The sequence below is a fragment of the Electrona antarctica genome, assembly GCF_951216825.1.
Source record: "Electrona antarctica genome assembly, chromosome: 18".
Lineage (NCBI taxonomy): Eukaryota > Metazoa > Chordata > Actinopteri > Myctophiformes > Myctophidae > Electrona > Electrona antarctica.
In genome coordinates, this window is record NC_136799.1 from 335,491 (window position 1) to 361,552 (window position 26,062).

At 50.5% G+C, this 26,062-nt stretch overlaps 1 protein-coding gene across 1 annotated transcript in view; it reads right to left on the reverse strand.

Annotated features, from left to right (window-relative positions):
* Positions 1-26,062, reverse strand: part of LOC306942652 (uncharacterized protein) — a gene marked incomplete at its 3' end in the record, with an annotated part of 92,298 nt that overhangs the window by 9,094 nt on the left and 57,142 nt on the right. The window contains exons 16-20 of the mRNA XM_079528660.1: positions 25,763-25,853; positions 22,859-23,023; positions 18,533-18,685; positions 11,733-13,712; positions 8,972-9,856 (exon numbers count right to left, since the gene is read on the reverse strand). Of these exons, the coding sequence (XP_079384786.1) occupies positions 8,972-9,856; positions 11,733-13,712; positions 18,533-18,685; positions 22,859-23,023; positions 25,763-25,853 (3,274 nt within the window). The remainder of the gene's footprint in view (positions 1-8,971; positions 9,857-11,732; positions 13,713-18,532; positions 18,686-22,858; positions 23,024-25,762; positions 25,854-26,062) is intronic.

Sequence of the window (26,062 nt, forward strand, 5' to 3'; positions counted from 1 at the left end):
CTAGTGTGGACTCTCCCTGTATTGAAGTGAGTAGGCCTAGTGTGGACTCTCCCTGTATTGAAGTGAGTAGGCCTAGTGTGGACTCTCCCTGTATTGAAGTGAGTAGGCCTAGTGTGGACTCTCCCTGTATTGAAGTGAGTAGGCCTAGTGTGGACTCTCCCTGTATTGAAGTGAGTAGGCCTAGTGTGGACTCTCCCTGTATTGAAGTGAGTAGGCCTAGTGTGGACTCTCCCTGTATTGAAGTGAGTAGGCCTAGTGTGGACTCTCCCTGTATTGAAGTGAGTAGGCCTAGTGTGGACTCTCCCTGTATTGAAGTGAGTAGGCCTAGTGTGGACTCTCCCTGTATTGAAGTGAGTAGGCCTAGTGTGGACTCTCCCTGTATTGAAGTGAGTAGGCCTAGTGTGGACTCTCCCTGTATTGAAGTGAGTAGGCCTAGTGTGGACTCTCCCTGTATTGAAGTGAGTAGGCCTAGTGTGGACTCTCCCTGTATTGAAGTGAGTAGGCCTAGTGTGGACTCTCCCTGTATTGAAGTGAGTAGGCCTAGTGTGGACTCTCCCTGTATTGAAGTGAGTAGGCCTAGTGTGGACTCTCCCTGTATTGAAGTGAGTAGGCCTAGTGTGGACTCTCCCTGTATTGAAGTGAGTAGGCCTAGTGTGGACTTTCCCTGTATTGAAGTGAGTAGGCCTAGTGTGGACTCTCCCTGTATTGAAGTGAGTAGGCCTAGTGTGGACTCTCCCTGTATTGAAGTGAGTAGGCCTAGTGTGGACTCTCCCTGTATTGAAGTGAGTAGGCCTAGTGTGGACTCTCCCTGTATTGAAGTGAGTAGGCCTAGTGTGGACTCTCCCTGTATTGAAGTGAGTAGGCCTAGTGTGGACTCTCCCTGTATTGAAGTGAGTAGGCCTAGTGTGGACTCTCCCTGTATTGAAGTGAGTAGGCCTAGTGTGGACTCTCCCTGTATTGAAGTGAGTAGGCCTAGTGTGGACTCTCCCTGTATTGAAGTGAGTAGGCCTAGTGTGGACTCTCCCTGTATTGAAGTGAGTAGGCCTAGTGTGGACTCTCCCTGTATTGAAGTGAGTAGGCCTAGTGTGGACTCTCCCTGTATTGAAGTGAGTAGGCCTAGTGTGGACTCTCCCTGTATTGAAGTGAGTAGGCCTAGTGTGGACTCTCCCTGTATTGAAGTGAGTAGGCCTAGTGTGGACTCTCCCTGTATTGAAGTGAGTAGGCCTAGTGTGGACTCTCCCTGTATTGAAGTGAGTAGGCCTAGTGTGGACTCTCCCTGTATTGAAGTGAGTAGGCCTAGTGTGGACTCTCCCTGTATTGAAGTGAGTAGGCCTAGTGTGGACTCTCCCTGTATTGAAGTGAGTAGGCCTAGTGTGGACTCTCCCTGTATTGAAGTGAGTAGGCCTAGTGTGGACTCTCCCTGTATTGAAGTGAGTAGGCCTAGTGTGGACTCTCCCTGTATTGAAGTGAGTAGGCCTAGTGTGGACTCTCCCTGTATTGAAGTGAGTAGGCCTAGTGTGGACTCTCCCTGTATTGAAGTGAGTAGGCCTAGTGTGGACTCTCCCTGTATTGAAGTGAGTAGGCCTAGTGTGGACTCTCCCTGTATTGAAGTGAGTAGGCCTAGTGTGGACTCTCCCTGTATTGAAGTGAGTAGGCCTAGTGTGGACTCTCCCTGTATTGAAGTGAGTAGGCCTAGTGTGGACTCTCCCTGTATTGAAGTGAGTAGGCCTAGTGTGGACTCTCCCTGTATTGAAGTGAGTAGGCCTAGTGTGGACTCTCCCTGTATTGAAGTGAGTAGGCCTAGTGTGGACTCTCCCTGTATTGAAGTGAGTAGGCCTAGTGTGGACTCTCCCTGTATTGAAGTGAGTAGGCCTAGTGTGGACTCTCCCTGTATTGAAGTGAGTAGGCCTAGTGTGGACTCTCCCTGTATTGAAGTGAGTAGGCCTAGTGTGGACTCTCCCTGTATTGAAGTGAGTAGGCCTAGTGTGGACTCTCCCTGTATTGAAGTGAGTAGGCCTAGTGTGGACTCTCCCTGTATTGAAGTGAGTAGGCCTAGTGTGGACTCTCCCTGTATTGAAGTGAGTAGGCCTAGTGTGGACTCTCCCTGTATTGAAGTGAGTAGGCCTAGTGTGGACTCTCCCTGTATTGAAGTGAGTAGGCCTAGTGTGGACTCTCCCTGTATTGAAGTGAGTAGGCCTAGTGTGGACTCTCCCTGTATTGAAGTGAGTAGGCCTAGTGTGGACTCTCCCTGTATTGAAGTGAGTAGGCCTAGTGTGGACTCTCCCTGTATTGAAGTGAGTAGGCCTAGTGTGGACTCTCCCTGTATTGAAGTGAGTAGGCCTAGTGTGGACTCTCCCTGTATTGAAGTGAGTAGGCCTAGTGTGGACTCTCCCTGTATTGAAGTGAGTAGGCCTAGTGTGGACTCTCCCTGTATTGAAGTGAGTAGGCCTAGTGTGGACTCTCCCTGTATTGAAGTGAGTAGGCCTAGTGTGGACTCTCCCTGTATTGAAGTGAGTAGGCCTAGTGTGGACTCTCCCTGTATTGAAGTGAGTAGGCCTAGTGTGGACTCTCCCTGTATTGAAGTGAGTAGGCCTAGTGTGGACTCTCCCTGTATTGAAGTGAGTAGGCCTAGTGTGGACTCTCCCTGTATTGAAGTGAGTAGGCCTAGTGTGGACTCTCCCTGTATTGAAGTGAGTAGGCCTAGTGTGGACTCTCCCTGTATTGAAGTGAGTAGGCCTAGTGTGGACTCTCCCTGTATTGAAGTGAGTAGGCCTAGTGTGGACTCTCCCTGTATTGAAGTGAGTAGGCCTAGTGTGGACTCTCCCTGTATTGAAGTGAGTAGGCCTAGTGTGGACTCTCCCTGTATTGAAGTGAGTAGGCCTAGTGTGGACTCTCCCTGTATTGAAGTGAGTAGGCCTAGTGTGGACTCTCCCTGTATTGAAGTGAGTAGGCCTAGTGTGGACTCTCCCTGTATTGAAGTGAGTAGGCCTAGTGTGGACTCTCCCTGTATTGAAGTGAGTAGGCCTAGTGTGGACTCTCCCTGTATTGAAGTGAGTAGGCCTAGTGTGGACTCTCCCTGTATTGAAGTGAGTAGGCCTAGTGTGGACTCTCCCTGTATTGAAGTGAGTAGGCCTAGTGTGGACTCTCCCTGTATTGAAGTGAGTAGGCCTAGTGTGGACTCTCCCTGTATTGAAGTGAGTAGGCCTAGTGTGGACTCTCCCTGTATTGAAGTGAGTAGGCCTAGTGTGGACTCTCCCTGTATTGAAGTGAGTAGGCCTAGTGTGGACTCTCCCTGTATTGAAGTGAGTAGGCCTAGTGTGGACTCTCCCTGTATTGAAGTGAGTAGGCCTAGTGTGGACTCTCCCTGTATTGAAGTGAGTAGGCCTAGTGTGGACTCTCCCTGTATTGAAGTGAGTAGGCCTAGTGTGGACTCTCCCTGTATTGAAGTGAGTAGGCCTAGTGTGGACTCTCCCTGTATTGAAGTGAGTAGGCCTAGTGTGGACTCTCCCTGTATTGAAGTGAGTAGGCCTAGTGTGGACTCTCCCTGTATTGAAGTGAGTAGGCCTAGTGTGGACTCTCCCTGTATTGAAGTGAGTAGGCCTAGTGTGGACTCTCCCTGTATTGAAGTGAGTAGGCCTAGTGTGGACTCTCCCTGTATTGAAGTGAGTAGGCCTAGTGTGGACTCTCCCTGTATTGAAGTGAGTAGGCCTAGTGTGGACTCTCCCTGTATTGAAGTGAGTAGGCCTAGTGTGGACTCTCCCTGTATTGAAGTGAGTAGGCCTAGTGTGGACTCTCCCTGTATTGAAGTGAGTAGGCCTAGTGTGGACTCTCCCTGTATTGAAGTGAGTAGGCCTAGTGTGGACTCTCCCTGTATTGAAGTGAGTAGGCCTAGTGTGGACTCTCCCTGTATTGAAGTGAGTAGGCCTAGTGTGGACTCTCCCTGTATTGAAGTGAGTAGGCCTAGTGTGGACTCTCCCTGTATTGAAGTGAGTAGGCCTAGTGTGGACTCTCCCTGTATTGAAGTGAGTAGGCCTAGTGTGGACTCTCCCTGTATTGAAGTGAGTAGGCCTAGTGTGGACTCTCCCTGTATTGAAGTGAGTAGGCCTAGTGTGGACTCTCCCTGTATTGAAGTGAGTAGGCCTAGTGTGGACTCTCCCTGTATTGAAGTGAGTAGGCCTAGTGTGGACTCTCCCTGTATTGAAGTGAGTAGGCCTAGTGTGGACTCTCCCTGTATTGAAGTGAGTAGGCCTAGTGTGGACTCTCCCTGTATTGAAGTGAGTAGGCCTAGTGTGGACTCTCCCTGTATTGAAGTGAGTAGGCCTAGTGTGGACTCTCCCTGTATTGAAGTGAGTAGGCCTAGTGTGGACTCTCCCTGTATTGAAGTGAGTAGGCCTAGTGTGGACTCTCCCTGTATTGAAGTGAGTAGGCCTAGTGTGGACTCTCCCTGTATTGAAGTGAGTAGGCCTAGTGTGGACTCTCCCTGTATTGAAGTGAGTAGGCCTAGTGTGGACTCTCCCTGTATTGAAGTGAGTAGGCCTAGTGTGGACTCTCCCTGTATTGAAGTGAGTAGGCCTAGTGTGGACTCTCCCTGTATTGAAGTGAGTAGGCCTAGTGTGGACTCTCCCTGTATTGAAGTGAGTAGGCCTAGTGTGGACTCTCCCTGTATTGAAGTGAGTAGGCCTAGTGTGGACTCTCCCTGTATTGAAGTGAGTAGGCCTAGTGTGGACTCTCCCTGTATTGAAGTGAGTAGGCCTAGTGTGGACTCTCCCTGTATTGAAGTGAGTAGGCCTAGTGTGGACTCTCCCTGTATTGAAGTGAGTAGGCCTAGTGTGGACTCTCCCTGTATCGACTACTAGTGTGTGGGCTCTACCATATAGGACCAGTGTTAAAAGAAAAGCAAACTGTACGACACGTTAGGACCGACCAGAGAAGCAGAGTGCAGATATTAACTCGCCCCATGCCGTGCGAGAGCAAAGCGACAGAGAAACAGATCATCTTGTTACGTCCAAACAAGCAGCATACGTTAGTTTAATTTAGCTCCGGTTCAATTGAAGGCGAGTTAAGGCTCATTCATAGTCTGGTGGTCACCTCACGAGCGGTGGTCACCTCACCACCGGGAGCGGTGGTCACCTCACCACCGGGAGCGGTGGTCACCTCACCACCGGGAGCGGTGGTCACCTCACCACCGGGAGCGGTGGTCACCCCACCACCGGGAGCGGTGGTCACCCCACCACCGGGAGCGGTGGTCACCCCACCACCGGGAGCGGTGGTCACCCCATCACCGGAGCGGTGGTCACCTCACCACCGGGAGCGGTGGTCACCCAACCACCGAAGCGGTGGTCACCTCACCACCGGAGCGGGGGTCACCTCACCACCGGAGCGGTGGTCACCTCACCACCGGAGCGGTGGTCACCCCACCACCGGGAGCGGTGGTCACCCCACCACCGGGAGCGGTGGTCACCCCACCACCGGGAGCGGTGGTCACCCCACCACCGGGAGCGGTGGTCACCTCACCACCGGAGCGGTGGTCACCTCACCACCGGAGCGGTGGTCACCCCACCACCGGGAGCGGTGGTCACCCCACCACCGGGAGCGGTGGTCACCCCACCACCGGGAGCGGTGGTCACCCCACCACCGGGAGCGGTGGTCACCTCACCACCGGAGCGGTGGTCACCTCACCACCGGAGCGGTGGTCACCCCATCACCGGAGCGGTGGTCACCTCACCACCGAAAATCCAGACTATGAATGAGCCTTTACAGTGCGTTGCAGGTTAGGTAGAATATAGGCAGCTAGCAGGTCAATCGATAGCAGTCAGTCAGCCAGTGAACGAGTTAATCACTTCAACCCCGTTACTTAAGTCGACTGGAGTCCCGCAGGGCTGTATACTAGGGGCGTCCTGTTTTTTTGTTCTACACCAAATATATTTTCCAGTGCGCAAAAATACAATCTACATTTTTTAGCTGGTGGGGTGAAGTGACCGCAGACTGGCTCAGTGCATTCCCCAAAGGAACTGTACTGTGGATCAGACTGGCTCAGTGCCTCCCCAAAGGAACTGTACTGTGACAGACTGGCTCAGTGCATCCCCAAAGGAACTGTACTGTGGATCAGACTGGCTCAGTGCATCCCCAAAGGAACTGTACTGTGACAGACTGGCTCAGTGCATCCCCAAAGGAACTGTACTGTGGATCAGACTGGCTCAGTGCATCCCCAAAGGAACTGTACTGTGGATCAGACTGGCTCAGTGCATTCCCCAAAGGAACTGTACTGTGGATCAGACTGGCTCAGTGCATTCCCCAAAGGAACTGTACTGTGGATCAGACTGGCTCAGTGCATTCCCCAAAGGAACTGTACTGTGACAGACTGGCTCAGTGCATTCCCCAAAGGAACTGTACTGTGGATCAGACTGGCTCAGTGCATTCCCCAAAGGAACTGTACTGTGGATCAGACTGGCTCAGTGCATTCCCCAAAGGAACTGTACTGTGACAGACTGGCTCAGTGCATCCCCAAAGGAACTGTACTGTGACAGACTGGCTCAGTGCATCCCCAAAGGAACTGTACTGTGACAGACTGGCTCAGTGCATCCCCAAAGGAACTGTACTGTGGATCGGGTTGGCGTTCTAGCGCTAACGCTAACACGGAGCAGCTAACGGCAGTTAGCCGAGGCTTTGAGGACACCTGCAGTAGAGCGTCGCAGCCCCCAACATATTGTGTGTGTTGTCATGATTTGTCACGACTCGAGTTGGCTTCGTACGCCGCTTAAAAGGTCTTTAAATAAATACTTTTTGAAATGTCTATGAGGGAAAATGCATTGGGATTAATTTCCTGGGCCTGGCGTCGTCATGAAAGGGGGCGGGACTGCGACGCTCTAGGCAGTGGACATTGAAGCCGTAATGTTAGCTAATGCTAATTACACAGTCCTAACTCCTATAGCTATTACACACACACACACAGCCAGACAGACAGACAGACAACGAGGCCTGGGCCCGAACAGGCGCTGCAAATATCAATTATTTCTAAGTGTGTGTGTTTTAGTACCAGATGGGCGGGGCTAACCACGTCCTGACTCACAATAATTCCAAATGTTGTCGGCAAAGTCGGTACATTTACTTAAAGGAGAATTCCAGGCTAGAAGGCTTTCTTACCTTTATTTGTAGTTGTTATGTCCCCACCAAAGAGGTCCAGGTGTTTTTTTGTGCAAAAACTCCTTATTGGCTATTTCCCCTACCATAAGCCCTCAATGAATTGCATTGAATTGAATGGGAATTGAATGGGGCTATGGGGTGTTGTGCTAATTCGCTTATTTCCATCGAAATAAGTAGTAAAGTGTGCCTCTTGGGATATTATTTACATTATGAAGAGAGGATATATACAAAAAAATAATAATTTTGAGCGATGGAAATAAGCGAATTAGCACAACACCCCATAGCCCCATTCAATTCAATGCAATTCATTTAGGGCTTATGGTAGGGGAAATTCAGTATTTAAGTCCGACGTCATATTGTAGTGCTACGTTACGTCCGGGTCCAAGTGGCACCAGCTCCCGTCCGCATCTCATTGTAAATAGAATATCTAAACGCGTGAATCTTTTTACAATGACGTTATTTTTCAGAAAGGAAGCCATTGGTTAAAATGGGTCTTAATGCTTCCAACTCGAGTAGAATTATTAATGTTTTGTACAAGTTTCCATGACAAAAACAAATATGATGTGGAGACAATAAAGACTATTATTATCATTATTATTGAAGGTGGTAACAGTCCATTTGCTCAGTAAAATATTTCGGGGGCATATTTAGAATGTTTGCAGGCTTGAGTATGTTGAATCTAGTTTGCATTAATGAGGATTTAGTTGACACAATGAAATACAATGGCGATATTATTCCGTGTGGGGCAGACGGCCTGTCACAGCCAGGTTTGGGAGAGCAGCAGCTTTGTTGTTGCGAGGAAAGCGGTAAAATGAGACTTTCGTGGTTGTTTTCGTCTCAGATTTAGTCCGACGGAGCGTCACAGTATAACTCTATGGGGACACAAACGCGTATATGGGGACACAAAAGTAGGACCCGGAAGTATCTCACGTGCTCGCGCTCACGTCAATAAGGAGCTTTTGCACAAAATAACACCTGGACCTCTTTGGTGGGGACGTAACGACTACAAAGAAAGGTAAGAAAGCCTTTTAGTATGGAATTCTCCTTTAAACTGCCTTTCATGTTGTCCATTGTGGCAAATTCTACCCATCTGGTAAGAAAGTATCCAAACGGTTTGCAAATATTAATACAAGATCTACAGGCAACAACACACTAGGAAGACTGAGAAGAGGACTGTGATGTGATGTCACCCCCAGCCAGCCAAATAACTATAGGTTGTAACTACAGATGTCCCGATACTGGATCGGTATCGGAAAAGTATCGGATCGGCTCTTATTTGTCATATCGGGTCATATCGGTGAATATGCCAGTCTAACCACCGATCTGACACAGCTAGGGGTTAGGGGTTTGACTCTATGGCAGGTAAATGAAATGTTGGGACATGTGGAGGTTGCTTTGGAGTTGCCCAAACTGCAAGTGCACGTTTGAGTGAGGAGTCTGCTATAAACACAACACGAGATATATAGCTAGATAGCTATAAACACAACACGAGATATATAGCTAGATAGCTATAAACACAACACCAGATATATAGCTAGATAGCTATAAACACAACACCAGATATATAGCTAGATAGCTATAAACACAACACCAGATATATAGCTATAAACACAACACCAGATATATAGCTATAGATAGCTATAAACACTATTCCCGGTCGGTGGACTTCAAAACAAGATATTTTTTATTATATATATTATTCTCTGGTATCGGTATTCGGTAAACACAGAAATTGTGGTATCGGGATCGGATCGTAAAACAAAAAACGTGTATCGGGACATCCGTAGTTGCAACGCATCGAATACACACTGGCCCCTGAGGGACACACTGGCCCCTGAGGGACACACTGGCCCCTGAGGCCCCTGAGGGACACACTGGCCCCTGAGGGACACACTGGCCCCTGAGGCCCCTGAGGGACACACTGGCCCCTGAGGGACACACTGGCCCCTGAGGGACACACTGGCCCCTGAGGCCCCTGAGGGACACACTGGCCCCTGAGGCCCCTGAGGGACACACTGGCCCCTGAGGGACACACTGGCCCCTGAGGGACACACTGGCCCCTGAGGCCCCTGAGGGACACACTGGCCCCTGAGGGACACACTGGCCCCTGAGGCCCCTGAGGGACACACTGGCCCCTGAGGGACACACTGGCCCCTGAGGCCCCTGAGGGACACACTGGCCCCTGAGGGACACACTGTGGCCCCTGAGGGACACACTGGCCCCTGAGGCCCCTGAGGGACACACTGGCCCCTGAGGGACACACTGTGGCCCCTGAGGGACACACTGGCCCCTGAGGGACACACTGGCCCCTGAGGCCCCTGAGGGACACACTGGCCCCTGAGGGACACACTGGCCCCTGAGGCCCCTGAGGGACACACTGGCCCCTGAGGGACACACTGGCCCCTGAGGCCCCTGAGGGACACACTGGCCCCTGAGGGACACACTGGCCCCTGAGGCCCCTGAGGGACACACTGGCCCCTGAGGGACACACTGGCCCCTGAGGCCCCTGAGGGACACACTGGCCCCTGAGGGACACACTGGCCCCTGAGGGACACACTGGCCCCTGAGGCCCCTGAGGGACACACTGGCCCCTGAGGCCCCTGAGGGACACACTGGCCCCTGAGGGACACACTGGCCCCTGAGGGACACACTGGCCCCTGAGGCCCCTGAGGGACACACTGGCCCCTGAGGCCCCTGAGGGACACACTGGCCCCTGAGGGACACACTGGCCCCTGAGGTACACAGCATAGTTCCGACGCCCGGCTGAACAGGATATAATTATTGTTCCTCTCCACGTTCTTCCACAGAATCAGAATGAATAGAAAAGGGAGTTTCTGATTTGACATGACCTGCGCGGGTATGATCATCAGTTGCCATGCACTTTAGTAATATAATAATAATAATTATTATAATTATAATTATAATAATAATTATGATAATAACAATAGGACATACTGTATAGCAGTGGTTCCCAAACCTTTTAGCATGTGACCCAGAAGAGAAATGTGTCTCTAGTGAAAATGACCGATCTACAAGCTCACGACGTGGCCCGAAGCAGCGCGTTGTGAGCTTGTAGATTACTTGGAATTTCCTTTTTTTTTTATCTCCGTGTCACTGAATTTGCTTATTGTTAAAACATCTGCATTACTTCATTTACAAGAAGTCTACACAATTAGAGAACGTAGAAGAATTGTTATTTTGCATGGAATTGTAGACAAAATCTTATTGCAACGACAAAAAAAATATTCTTTAGTTCTGGGTCTGTGACTATAGGCTAAATCTCATCAAACGGTGGTTCCGTGGCTCAAATGCCAAATAAATATAAATGGACCTCGACATGAAAAGGGTTGAAAACCACTGTTATACCAGCAAGAAAAACAAAAAGCATGTGAGCAACTGTGATTTCAACAAACCTTTTCTATCCATTCCGTTTCCACGAAGGGTTAACTGTCATAGTGAGGTAGGCCATTCTCAACACAATAAAGGGGACGTGTGCTGCCCTCTGGTGGCGGTGTGTCCTATTTGTTCTAACAGGCTTTCTATCCCTACCGTGTGCACATGATGGAAACACACAGTAGCACATTTAACAACACCACAAACCTCAGATGAGCCAACAAGCAAAACAAGCAAACATTGGAACTGTACGTGTCGTGGATGTTTGTTTTTTTTTTTGGGGGGGGGGGGGGGGGGGATTTGTGCTTGTTCTGCATTGCCACGTCTCTCCCCCCTTTCTTTTGGGTTTTCTTATGTTCTACGGCCAGTCGTGCAGGTTTTCTGTCGCCTGTGGGGTTTTTTTTTCTTCTCCGCAAGCCTGAAAAAAAATGGCTGGAGTTTTCCCAGGGAGGAGGTTGAAGGAGGAGGAGGTCGCGAGGAGGAGGAGGTCGCGAGGAGGAGGAGGTCGCGAGGAGGCGCGAGGAGGAGGAGGAGGAGGCCGCATGCAAACATCCATGAGGTTGAGAGAACGACGGGAGGGAGAGGAGGAAGAAGAGATGAGTTCAAAGTCCCAAACCGTAAGGAGAGGGGGGGGGGGGGGTGGGGGGTACAGGGTGGGGGGGGGGGGGGTGGGTGTAGGGCTTGAAGGGGGAGGCGGGCTGCCGTGGGGTTAGGGTAGAGAGGAGGAGGTACAGGGTGGGGGGGGGGGTGGGTGTAGGGCTTGAAGGGGGAGGCGGGCTGCCGTAGGGTTAGGGTAGAGAGGAGGAGGTACAGGGTGGGGGGGGGTGGGTGTAGGGCTTGAAGGGGGAGGCGGGCTGCCGTAGGGGCTACGACGTTCAAGGAGGAGGAAAAAACACACGCCAAAAAATAAAAAACGTCAGAGGTCAGAGGTCAGCAGCAAGATGATGAGTTTCAGCCCAATACAAAATACAAAATAAAGTAAAACCATTCATCACAACAAACCGGTTAAAAAATATAAGAAAAGAAGAGTTGCCGGGTGCTTTATGCTTTAGATGGATAGATAGATTATCTGTCTTTCCTCAACAACAACAACAGCCTGGTCTGTTGATGTCTACTGATGTGGTGTCCGGGTGGTGGTGGTGGGTGCTGGGGTGGTGGAGGTGAGCGCTTTCGTCTCGTCGCTGATTGATCCTCACCTGGCGCTGGCGCCGCCGTCTTGCGTCCAAAGTAGCCCAGGACGTGCGAGTAGAGCTCCCTGAGAGAGGCGTCGCCACCCCCGGGCCGCCGCTGGGGGGACGAGCCCTGGGAGGAGCCGCCGCCCTGCTGCTGCTGCTGGCCCCCGCCGCCCCTCCCCCCCCGGGGGTGGGGGTGGGGCTTGGAGGAGGAGAGGGCGTGAACCACCGTCTTATAGACGCCGCCCAGCCGGGCCACCTGGTTGTGACGAGACGCGCTGCCGCGAGGCTCCTGGGAGCGCGAGCGTGACGAGCGGGCCAGGCGGGCGCGCATCCCCATCGAGGAGCCCGAGGCGCTCGCCGTCGTCTCTGGGCGAATGTCGGCCCCCGGGGGGCCGGACGATGATGATGCTGATGGCGCGTCCTGCTGCTGCTCTTTGTCCTTGTCCTTGGTCTCCAGACCAAGGACGGCGCTTCCAGTCTGCTCCCCTCCGACAGAGGCGGAGAACGCGAGGTCGCCGGACGTCGCCGTCGCTTTCTCGCCCGCCGCGCTATGGCCGCCGAGCCCGTCGAAACTCCCCCCCCCGACCTTACCTGAGCTCCCCGTCATCCCTGCCTTATTGGCCCCTCCGGGCGGCGGGGGGGTGGGCCTCTCGCCGGCCGAATGGCTGCTGTGCGTGTGGAAGTGACTGAGGCGCCGCAGCCTGGCCCTCCAGTGAGCCTCCTTGCTCTCCAGGGGGTTGTGAAACTGGACCGAGTCGGTGGAGGGCTGGAAGCTGACGTGGAACGCCCTGACGTGCCGCTTCTTGGGGCGGCCGCGGGGCATCTTGGCGGGCGCGGGCTGTTCCAGGCCCTTGGGGTCCGGGGTCTGCTGCAGGGGTCGCGTTGATTCGGTGCTAGATTCCATCTCGCCGGTGTCTTCTTTAACCTCCTCGGCCCCTTCTTTCTCTACCTTGTCCCCCTCCCCCCCTTCCCTCTCCCCCTGCGCGTCACCCACCCGCTCTTCGGCTCTGTCTCCACCGGCGCCTCCCTTTCCTAGATCTCCTACGCCTACTTTCCTGTCTTTCTCGGCGGCCTGTCGCTCCAACGTGGAGCTTCCCCCCCGGGGCGCCGGCGCCCCCCAGTGGCCCTGCATCTCCAGACACTCGTAGATGCTGCGCTGCTCCGTCTCGCTGTCCTCCGTGGAGTCCACGCTGCTCTGCCGCAGCGGCGGCTTACTACTTACCTGTCGGCCATCTTTAGCCTCCCTGGCCACCAGCCTGGCCTCGACGGGCTGCCCCCCCGTCTGCGTCTTCACGATCCCTGTCTGCACGGAGGAGACCTGCGGCGGCGTGACGGCGGGGGGGAAACCGCGGGTTTCGGCAAGGTGGTCTCCTCCTCCTCCTCCCGCCACAGTCTCCTCTACTCTCTCCCCTCCTCTGTTGCTAAGGTACTCCCTGATGGAGGAGAACAGGTCCTCCTCCTCCTCTTCCTCCTCCTCCTCTTCGTCCAGCTCCCCTTCGGGAGAGAAAGTGAAGGCGGAATCCGAGGCGCCGCTCGCCCAGTCGGAGCTGGAGCTCATGGGGCTTTGGGTGCCGGCGCCGCCGACGCCGGGCCACGACCGGTTGCACGCCACGCCGTTTTCATCCACGCCGGTGGAGTGGGCGTTGGGGGGGGAGTAGGGGGGTTGTGAGGGAGAGGGTGGTGGCTCTACGAGGCTATTGGCTGTGAGTAAGGAGGAAGTGGTGGGAGTATCAGAGGGGGGCAAGAAGAGGTGGTGTTGGTTTTGGGGGTGGGTTTCTGCACCTTTGACCCGCTCCGCGATGAAGGGCTCCATGACGTCGGACGCGCTGCTGCTCCGTGGGAGCGAGGAGGAGGAGGGGCCGGTGGGGGGGGGAGGGGCCTCGCACCGCGGGAACACCTCCGAGCAGGAGGAGGTGGGCGGGGCCTCCTCGCTCTGGGAGGAGTGGCGCATCCGGGAGGGGCGGGTGGTGGTCGTCAGGGTGATTGGCGGGTCCTCGAGGTCTGGTGGTTAGGGGGGTGGGGGGGGGGATAGGGGAGAGGAGGGAGAAAGGGGGATAAGGGAGTGAGGTTAGTAAGGGTGTGATTGAGGAGTTCACGCAACGACACCAACAACAGCACGTAGATGTAGTTTAACCCATTAAGGCCTGACGTCGAAATTCTAAATCCTCCAGTTTTCTGAAATAAATATTATCACGATTTTTCAAAAATAGCAGAACTACAAGCTCGTAGCGCGCCACCGAGTGGCGCGCTACGAGCTTGTAGTTCTGCTATTTTTCAATAGCTAAATTATAACATAATGTTTAAAACACCAAAAGGGGTTCCCGCCCAGAATGGGTTAATAAATGCAAATATATATATATATATATATCTTTTTTGCTATATTTGAATTTAAATCCTGAATATTTTTTTGGCTATTTTTTAATTGGAATCCTGACAATTTACATTTCTATATAATTTCAAATGCCTTTAATTATAGTTATGTTAATCTTTTAACTAAATAGAAATACATTGGACATAAAACAAATGTAATACTAGTTACTACAAAATACATTTTAATACTAGTTACTAAAAAATACATTTTAATACTAGTTACTAAAAAATACATTTTAATACTAGTTACTAAAAAATACATTTTAATACTAGTTAATAAAAAATACATTTTAATACTAGTTACTAAAAAATACATTTTAATACTAGTTACTAAAAAATACATTTTAATACTAGTTACTAAAAAATACATTTTAATACTAGTTACTAAAAAATACATTTGAATACTAGTTACTACAAAATACATTTTAATACTAGTTAATAAAAAATACATTTTAATACTAGTTACTAAAAAATACATTTTAATACTAGTTACTAAAAAATACATTTTAATACTAGTTACTAAAAAATACATTTTAATACTAGTTACTACAAAATACATTTTAATACTAGTTACTAAAAAATACATTTTAATACTAGTTACTAAAAAATACATTTTAATACTAGTTACTAAAAAATACATTTTAATACTAGTTAATAAAAAATACATTTTAATACTAGTTACTAAAAAATACATTTTAATACTAGTTACTAAAAAATACATTTTAATACTAGTTACTAAAAAATACATTTTAATACTAGTTACTAAAAAATACATTTTAATACTAGTTACTAAAAAATACATTTTAATACTAGTTACTAAAAAATACATTTTAATACTAGTTACTAAAAAATACATTGTAATACTAGTTACTAAAAAATACATTTGAATACTAGTTACTACAAAATACATTGTAATACTAGTTACTAATTTCGAGTGAAGTAATTAAAGCGGGTCATGTTTGCATGTTTGGATTTGTTAACAGCTGAAATCATATCTGAGCCTATCTCACAGAATTTCCCCGCCCCCTTCCCACGCCCCCTTTCGGAGCTAGTGGTGATAGCGTGACGTCACTCCATAGACGCTACATGTTAACAGAGGTCATTTAAGAAGTCTACAACTTTTGTTTTCTCAAGGTAAGGTTTGTTCTATCTGTTCGAGCTGATTTACCATCTTGTTTGCTTCATAATAATATTGGTCTGTCACATTTTTACATTAGGAAATGTACTTAGATTCTCCAGAGAAAAAAATGTGTAAACGCTAATGTTAAAAGACACCACTAGCTACCGGAAGGGGGCGTGGAAAGGGGGCTGTGAGATAGGCCTATTGAACATGGTGGACCCGCTTGTAAACAAGTGTAGTGCTTAATTGGGTCGTCCACTCACAGTTAACAGCCTTTGTATTGAGTTTGTGCTTGAAATGTACTGTAATTCTGCAAACTGTTAATACATATTTCAATCAATCAATCAAAAAAGGCCACATTACGTGAAGGTGTGGGGCCAGTTGCCCATGTACAGTATATAGCTTGCTGCTTAGCAGGAAAAAAAAAAAAAAAAAAAAATGTAAATACATTTAAAAATATATTTTTGTGAACGGAAATGGCAGCTTCCTTACTGGGATTTCGGGAGGTGTATAGTTCCAGACTCTACGTAGCATTCAGGAGGTGTAGTTCCAGACTCTATATAGCATTCAGGAGGTGTAGTTCCAGACTCTATATAGCATTCAGGAGGTGTAGTTCCAGACTCTATATAGCATTCAGGAGGTGTAGTTCCAGACTCTATATAGCATTCAGGAGGTGTAGTTCCAGACTCTACGTAGCATTCAGGAGGTGTAGTTCCAGACTCTATATAGCATTCAGGAGGTGTAGTTCCAGACTCTATATAGCATTCAGGAGGTGTAGTTCCAGACTCTATATAGCATTCAGGAGGTGTAGTTCCAGACTCTATATAGCATTCAGGAGTTGTAGTTCCAGACTCTATATAGCATTCAGGAGGTGTAGTTCCAGACGCTATATAGCATTCAGGAGTTGTAGTTCCAGACTCTATATAGCATTCAGGAGTTGTAGTTCCAGACTCTATATAGCATTCAGGAGTTGTAGTTCCAGACTCTATATAGCATTCAGGAGGTGTAGTTCCAGACTCTATATAGCATTCAGGAGGTGTAGTTCCAGACTCTATATAGCATTCAGGAGTTGTAGTTCCAGACTCTATATAGCATTCAGGAGTTGTAGTTCCAGACTCTATATAGCATTCAGGAGTTGTAGTTCCAGACTCTATATAGCATTCAGGAGTTGTAGTTCCAGACTCTATATAGCATTCAGGAGGTGTAGTTCCAGACTCTATATAGCATTCAGGAGGTGTAGTTCCAGACTCTATATAGCATTCAGGAGGTGTAGTTCCAGACTCTATATAGCATTCAGGAGGTGTAGTTCCAGACTCTATATAGCATTCAGGAGGTGTAGTTCCAGACTCTATATAGCATTCAGGAGGTGTAGTTCCAGACTCTACGTAGCATTCAGGAGGTGTAGTTCCAGACTCTATATAGCATTCAGGAGGTGTAGTTCCAGACTCTATATAGCATTCAGGAGGTGTAGTTCCAGACTCTATATAGCATTCAGGAGGTGTAGTTCCAGACTCTATATAGCATTCAGGAGTTGTAGTTCCAGACTCTATATAGCATTCAGGAGGTGTAGTTCCAGACGCTATATAGCATTCAGGAGTTGTAGTTCCAGACTCTATATAGCATTCAGGAGTTGTAGTTCCAGACTCTATATAGCATTCAGGAGTTGTAGTTCCAGACTCTATATAGCATTCAGGAGGTGTAGTTCCAGACTCTATATAGCATTCAGGAGGTGTAGTTCCAGACTCTATATAGCATTCAGGAGTTGTAGTTCCAGACTCTATATAGCATTCAGGAGTTGTAGTTCCAGACTCTATATAGCATTCAGGAGTTGTAGTTCCAGACTCTATATAGCATTCAGGAGTTGTAGTTCCAGACTCTATATAGCATTCAGGAGGTGTAGTTCCAGACTCTATATAGCATTCAGGAGGTGTAGTTCCAGACTCTATATAGCATTCAGGAGTTGTAGTTCCAGACTCTATATAGCATTCAGGAGTTGTAGTTCCAGACTCTATATAGCATTCAGGAGTTGTAGTTCCAGACTCTATATAGCATTCAGGAGTTGTAGTTCCAGACTCTATATAGCATTCAGGAGGTGTAGTTCCAGACTCTATATAGCATTTGGAGATTGTGGAATAGTTGTCTGGCAGTTTTGCATATATAGACGTCTGACGGTCACTGTTCCTCTGAGGAATCAGAGAAACTCTCAACAGAACCACCCGAAGGTCACACGGCACAAAATGAACCAAAAATGCACACGTGAAAAAAAACACAAGCCGGTCGAATGACGCCAAAGAGAACGCCGTAAGCAAAACGGCAATGATTCGGCTATAACTTATAACAAAGAGTGGGTGGTAGTACATTTTAGACAAGAAGGTAACAAGAGGAAGGGACAACCAACAAGGTTGTGGGGTGGTTTGCACAATATGGCAAGCTCGTCAGGTTGAAGGTGGAAAGTAGAGTTGTTCAGATACCGTTTTTTTTTTCAGGCCGAGTACAAGTACTTAATTTTCAGTATTCGCCGTTTCCGAGTACCAATACGAGTACTTTTTATTTTTGTTGAATCACTACTTATTTTACCCCCTTTTTCTCTAATTTAATTTCATTGTCATGCCTTGTACTTGTATGATACTGTAATGTTCAATTATCACAATAATAGCCTGAAAAAAATGCCACATTTTGTTCCAACAAGTGTCAATTGAATGTTTTGGTACTAGTATTCCGAGTACGAGTACTTGAGGGTGGTATCGGTATGGACGGACAGACGGACGGACGGACGGACAGACAGACAGACAGACAGACAGACAGACAGACAGACAGTGAGTGCAGACAGACAGACAGGCAGACAGTGAGTGCAGACAGACAGGCAGTGAGTGCAGACAGACAGGCAGGCAGTGAGTGCAGACAGACAGACAGACAGACAGTGAGTGCAGACAGACAGACAGGCAGACAGACAGACAGGCAGACAGTGAGTGCAGACAGACAGACAGGCAGACAGTGAGTGCAGACAGAAAGGCAGTGAGTGCAGACAGACAGGCAGTGAGTGCAGACAGACAGGCAGTGAGTGCAGACAGACAGGCAGTGAGTGCAGACAGACAGGCAGTGAGTGCAGACAGACAGGCAGACAGTGAGTGCAGACAGGCAGGCAGTGAGTGCAGACAGACAGGCAGGCAGTGAGTGCAGACAGACAGACAGACAGACAGGCAGTGAGTGCAGACAGACAGGCAGGCAGTGAGTGCAGACAGACAGACAGACAGACAGGCAGTAAGTGCAGACAGACAGGCAGACAGACAGGCAGGCAGACAGACAGGCAGTGGGTGCAGACAGTGGGTACCTGCCAGCTGGTCGGCTAGAGGGGGTAGTAAGGGGTGGTGGTGGAGGTGGTGGAGGTGAACAGGAAGAGGTGGCGCCAGAGCCGGAGCGCTCTTAGCGCTGCGGATAAAGGCCGAGGACAGCAAAGAGTCTCCCGTAGAACAGCTACGTAGAGCTGGGGGGGCCACGGGGGGCCACGGGGGGCCACGGGGGGCCACGAGGGGACAGGGACAGACAGAGAGGAGGAAAAGAGGGTCGGACAGAGTGGGAAAAGGCGAGAGTGAAGAGAGAGAGAGAGAGGGAGGAGAAAGGGCAGAGAGGACAGGGTATGGGGGAAACAAAGGAGACATATTAGAGACAAAGGGGACAGCGATGTCAGGACGAGAAGAGGTGGAGAGATAAAGACGGGGAAGGAAGACATACGAGAGGTTTAAGAAAGGTTAGAAGAGAGAAAACATTGCACGCGTCGTCCTAATGGACACGGGAGAGCGGCGGAGGCTTGAGAGGACGGAGGAAACTGGGAAAGAGAAGAAAGGATCAGAGGTGGTAGGAAGGAAGGAAGGAAGGAAGGAAGGAAGGAAGGAAGGAAGGGTGTAAACCGCAGGGGTCAGGGGTCAGGGAGTAACAGGGTCAGGGAGTAACAGGGTCAGGGAGTAACAGGGTCAGGGAGTAACAGGGTCAGGGGTCAGGGAGTAACAGGGTCAGGGGTCAGGGAGTAACAGGGTCTGGGAGTAACAGGGTCAGGGGTCAGGGAGTAACAGGGTCACCGCGGGGGTCAGGGAGTAACAGGGTCAGGGAGTAACAGGGTCACCGCGGGGGTCAGGGGTCAGGGAGTAACAGGGTCAGGGAGTAACAGGGTCAGGGAGTAACAGGGTCACCGCGGGGGTCAGGGAGTAACAGGGTCAGGGAGTAACAGGGTCAGGGAGTAACAGGGTCACCGCGGGGGTCAGGGAGTAACAGGGTCAGGGGTCAGGGAGTAACAGGGTCACCGCGGGGGTCAGGGAGTAACAGGGTCAGGGGTCAGGGAGTAACAGGGTCACCGCGGGGGTCAGGGAGTAACAGGGTCACCGCGGGGGTCAGGGAGTAACAGGGTCAGGGGTCAGGGAGTAACAGGGTCACCGCGGGGGTCAGGGAGTAACAGGGTCACCGCGGGGGTCAGGAGTAACAGGGTCAGGGAGTAACAGGGTCACCGCGGGGGTCAGGGAGTAACAGGGTCACCGCGGGGGTCAGGGAGTAACAGGGTCAGGGAGTAACAGGGTCACCGCGGGGGTCAGGGAGTAACAGGGTCACCGCGGGGGTCAGGGAGTAACAGGGTCAGGGAGTAACAGGGTCACCGCGGGGGTCAGGGAGTAACAGGGTCACCGCGGGGGTCAGGGAGTAACAGGGTCACCGCGGGGGTCAGGGAGTAACAGGGTCAGGGAGTAACAGGGTCACCGCGGGGGTCAGGGAGTAACAGGGTCACCGCGGGGGTCAGGGAGTAACAGGGTCAGGCTTGGAAGGGGTCAGGGAGTAACAGGGTCAGGGGTCAGGGAGTAACAGGGTCAGGCTTGGAAGGGGTCAGGGAGTAACAGGGTCAGGGGTCAGGGAGTAACAGGGTCAGGCTTGGAAGGGGTCAGGGAGTAACAGGGTCAGGGGTCAGGGAGTAACAGGGTCAGGAAGAGAGGAGGAGAGGAAAAGAGACAAAGTGACTATAGTGACATGTTGGCCAGTGGTACGGCTCAGTTCTCCTCGCTGGGCCAACGTCACACAGCAGCAACAACGACAACAACAGTTATGACACGTTCACCCAGAATCAGCAGCCAGGTCTTTATGCAGGGTCGGATTAACCCCTACGAGGGGCGGTTTTTGCAGGGCCCTCATTGTGCGCGACATATTTGTGTTTTTCCGTGTTTCTATCATCTTTTTGACCTATATTTAACAATCAATGGCCAATGAAGGGCCCCTGGGGCCCCTTTCAGGGCGTCAAACCTAGTACCGTGCGGTCCAATTTCCCCGAGGGGCCCCTGAGAGCCAAGGGCGCCTTGGCTAATTTGTCCCTGTCTTTATGCCCTTTCACACTGAATGTGGGTTTGGACTTTGCACTGTGTAAACCCAGACGTTTTGATTTCCAGGGAGGAAAAAAAAGGCTGGGTCCGATAGTCCACTTCAATACGGCATAGAGTAGCGCAAACGTTGATCACTCTCTCTCTGCTGATTTCTGATCGTCTGCACCATTGTTAAATTGACGCACACACACTCCTCTCTCTCTCTCTCTCTCTGTCGCTCTAATTAATTAGTCTCATGTCGCACAGCTGCGTCTAGATTCTCCCGGCGGATCCTGCCGGGAGCTGCCGATGCCATAGAAAGCATAGGTGGACCCCAGGCTATGTAGAAGGTAAACACACCTGTCATGTCATGTCTGCTTGAGTACGAATGTGTCTCCTCGGCTCTGCCAGACTAATTAGTGCAGATGTCCCGATACTGTATCGTATCGGCCCTTATTTGGTCATATCGGTATCGGAGAATATGCCAGTCTAACCAGCGATCTGACACAGGGGTAAGGGGTCGACACTATGCCAGTCTAACCAGTGATCCCACACAGGGGTAAGGGGTCGACACTATGCCAGTCTAACCAGCGATCCGACACAGGGGTAAGGGGTTGACACTATGCAGAGTCTAACCAGCGATCCCACACAGGGGTAAGGGGTCGACACTATGCCAGTCTAACCAGCGATCCCACACAGGGGTAAGGGGTCGACACTATGCCAGTCTAACCAGCTATCCCACACTGCAGGGGTAAGGGGTTGACACTATGGCAGGTAAATAAAATGTTGGGGCATGTGGAGTTTGCTTTGGAGTTGCCCAAACTGCAAGTGGACATTTGAGTGAGGAGTCTGCTATAAACACAACACCAGATATATAGCTAGATAGCTATAAACACAACACCAGATATATAGCTAGATAGCTATAAACACAACACCAGATATATAGCTAGATAGCTATAAACACAACACCAGATATATAGCTAGATAGCTATAAACACAACACCAGATATATAGCTAGATAGCTATAAACACAACACCAGATATATAGCTAGATAGCTATAAACACAACATGAGAATGAGATATATAGCTAGATAGCTATAAACACAACACCAGATATATAGCTAGATAGCTATAAACACAACACCAGATATATAGCTAGATAGCTATAAACACAACGCCAGATATATAGCTAGATAGCTATAAACACAACACCAGATATATAGCTAGATAGCTATAAACACAACACCAGATATATAGCTAGATAGCTATAAACACAACACCAGATATATAGCTAGATAGCTATAAACACAACACCAGATATATAGCTATAGATAGCTATAAACACAACATGAGATCACAACACCAGATCACTGGTATCGGTATTTGGTATCGGCTAACACAGAAATTGTGGTATCAGGATCGGATCGGGAACGAAAAAAGTGTATCGGGACATCCCTACTAATTAACATACATTTTTGGCCCCCGGCCCGGCCCGAAAAACATCGAGTGTGACTGTGTGAAAGGGCCCTTTCTGTCTTTTACATACGATACAAGTACGTAGGTCGAAGTGGCTTATTGTCGATATTGGCCGAGCAACATGCATTGAAGTGATTGAAGCCTGAACCTCACGTATCAAAGGAGAACGCCTAACCAAGTTTTATATCCAGGCTGAGCCCGTATCACCAACAACTAGGGCGCAACCTGGTTGGTCAGAAGGAGAGGGCAGCACACAGACAGTGATGGATTGACTCAGTGTAGTCACCGATAATAGCTTTTCTGGCATCGCTCTAAAAAGAAAAAAACAATCCAAGTTATTTTTTCTTTTTTTTTCTACATTTTTTATCCCACGATTTTGTAACCCATTTATTTCACCCAGTGTCAATTATCTAATGTAATCCTGGGCGCTACACTTCCACTGCCAACCTGGGGAGGGCAGCGGACTGACCTCATGCTTCCTTAATCGAGTGCAGCTTCGGTTCGCTTCTGCGACGTGAAGGGTAACATGTTACACACTTTTAATCAAAACATTTTCACTAACAGAGGACTTCACTGAACGACATGGTGTTGAGGTGACAGTTTGACACTAGACCACCCCCCAAAAACACACGCACCCACGTACACACACACCCACGTACACGTGCACTGCGCCTAGGTTTCTCTACAGCAGGGGAAGTGACTGTAACAGCACAAAACCGCCCACACACACCCACACAAAATGTTCCTCTATGGCAGGGGAAGTAGTTTTAAGGTTACAACACAACACAACACAACACAACACAACACAACACAACACAACACACACACACACACACAGTGGACTCACCGACGGTCTTCTGCCGCACCATGCACCTGGCCTTCTCGATGCCCGGGGAGCCCGCGGTGGTGGCGCTGCGCTGCCTCATGGCCACCGCCTGGCCCGGCTGGTCCCGGCTCCACCCTTTAGAGAAGGAGCGGTCCACGGCCGGACGCTGGCCCTCCGACCCCATACCTGGTGGAGAGGACCCAGGGAAGGAGGGAGGGAGAGGACCCCCACAGAGACACCCAGGGAAGGAGGGAGTGAGAGGACCCACAGAGACACCCAGGGAAAGAGGGAGGGAGGGAGGGAGAGGACCCACAGAGACACTCAGGGAAGGAGGGAGGGAGAGGACCCCCACAGAGACACCCAGGGAAGGAGGGAGGGAGAGGGCCCACAGAGACACCCAGGGAAGGAGGGAGGGAGAGGACCCACAGAGACACCCAGGGAAGGAGGGAGGGAGAGGGCCCACAGAGACACCCAGGGAAGGAGGGAGGGAGAGGACCCACAGAGACACCCAGGGAAGGAGGGAGGGAGAGGACCCACAGAGACACCCAGGGGAGGAGGGAGGGAGAGGACCCACAGAGACACCCAGGGAAGGAGGGAGGGAGAGGACCCCCACAGAGACACCCAGGGAAGGAGGGAGGGAGGGGACCCACAGAGACACCCAGGGAAGGAGGGAGGGAGGGGACCCACAGAGACACCCAGGGAAGGAGGGAGGGAGAGGACCCCCACAGAGACACCCAGGGAAGGAGGGAGGGAGGGGACCCACAGAGACACCCAGGGAAGGAGGGAGGGAGAGGACCCACAGAGACACCCAGGGAAGGAGGGAGGGAGGGGACCCACAGAGACACCCAGGGAAGGAGGGAGGGAGAGGACCCACAGAGACACCCAGGGAAGGAGGGAGGGAGAGGACCCACAGAGACACCCAGGGAAGGAGGGAGGGAGAGGACCCCCACAGAGACACCCAGGGAAGGAGGGAGGGAGGGGACCCACAGAGACACCCAGGGAAGGAGGGAGGGAGGGGACCCACAGAGACACCCAGGGAAGGAGGGAGGGAGGGGACCCACAGAGACACCCAGGGAAGGAGGGAGGGAGAGGACCCCCACAGAGACACCCAGGGAAGGAGGGAGGGAGAGGACCCACAGAGACACCCAGGGAAGGAGGGAGGGAGGGGACCCACAGAGACACCCAGGGAAGGAGGGAGGGAGAGGGCCCACAGAGACACCCAGGGAAGGAGGGAGGGAGAGGACCCACAGAGACACCCAGGGAAGGAGGGAGGGAGGGGACCCACAGAGACACCCAGGGAAGGAGGGAGGGAGAGGACCCACAGAGACACCCAGGGAAGGAGGGAGGGAGGGGACCCACAGAGACACCCAGGGAAGGAGGGAGGGAGGGGACCCACAGAGACACCCAGGGAAGGAGGGAGGGAGAGGACCCACAGAGACACCCAGGGAAGGAGGGAGGGAGGGGACCCACAGAGACACCCAGGGAAGGAGGGAGGGAGAGGACCCACAGAGACACCCAGGGAAGGAGGGAGGGAGGGGACCCACAGAGACACCCAGGGAAGGAGGGAGGGAGGGGACCCACAGAGACACCCAGGGAAGGAGGGAGGGAGAGGACCCACAGAGACACCCAGGGGAGGAGGGAGGGAGGGGACCAACAGAGACACCCAGGGAAGGAGGGAGGGAGGGGACCCACAGAGACACCCAGGGAAGGAGGGAGGGAGAGGACCCACAGAGACACCCAGGGGAGGGAGGGTTGTTTGTGGTAGTTTTTAGTCATAGTCTCTTCAATAGTTTTTATTTATTTTCAGTCACATTTTTTGTCTAGTTTTAGACTTTTAGATTTAGTCGACTAAAATCCTATGACATTTAGTCGACTAAATCTACAGGTGATTTAGTCGACCAAATGTGTTTTGGCGGTCCTTGATGACGTCATAACGACTGATTTTACACTTATTTGTCGACAAAATTGTCAATATATTTAGCCTTAATTTTAGTCATCGTAGCTTAGTTTCCATTTAGTTTGTCCTACTCCTCCCATGCAATGACCAATAGATCACCCTCCCTCCCTGCCGGGCTCCCCTCTCTCCCCCGAACACGGGCCAATCCACCCTTTGTCAGCCTTCTGATTGGTCCCTGACTGACCAACCAGGAGGCTCTTTCTGCCCTGTTCCTCCCTGGTTCCACCTTGTTTATGTTGAATTTGCTAAAACATCATTTTTGGAAAAAAAACTAAAAACAAACATGACCTGCCCTGCAGTCACCGTGCTGCACCTGTGATGTTCCTTCGTACTTAAAAGGGTATCTTTGAAAAACAAAGAAGGGTCCCGCACACTGTCAGAAAACTTGCCAAAAATGTTGCTCATTTTTGGCAAGTTTTCTGACAGTTTGCGGGACCCTTCTTTGTTTTTCAAAGATACCCTTTTCAGTATGCTTTATTGCCCTACGCACCTGTCAATAGCCTTGAGGTGTGCATCGGCCTTTTGCTAAATGTTCCTTCTTACTGACACTAAGTTTAAAATAAGAATTGAACTCACAGAATATCAATACGAAGCAACTGAAAAACACCTTATTTCAATGGTAGTGGATGGAGAGAGAGAGGATTGGGTGGGTGCGAAGAGGGGCACAACCATGGGCGGGACTTGACAAAGGGTGAATAGTGTTCGTATCGACGGCCGACGAAGCCGGATGCGTCAGGGACGGTGGATTCAAACTTGTTTTAAGCCTAGGAGTCGATGGACGCGCTGATGGGGGCGCTGGTTTTACAACGCCAGAGATAAAACAAGCGCCCCCATCAGCAGACCCATGTTTAAATTCAGAGTGTACACAAACGTTTATTTGGGACGCTCTCGGAGTTAAATCAACACTGAAGAACAGACTGTGTGTGTGTGTATATGTGTGTGTGTGTGTGCGTGTGCGTGGTCCAGACCTTTTCCTTTGTGCTTCTTCTGTTTCTGTTCACTCAGTTTGTCCAGAGGCAGTTCGTTGAGGTCCACACTGTACAGGTTCCTGGCCAGAACCTACAAAACGCACGCACGCACGCACGCACGCACGCGCACGCGCACGCACACACACACACACACACACACACACACACACACACACACACACACACACACACACACACACACACACACACTTTATTTATTTATTTTGTATTCGTCATTTTAATGCCAATAGAAAACTCTGTGACATACACACTATATCTCATTCTAACACCGTAATCCTA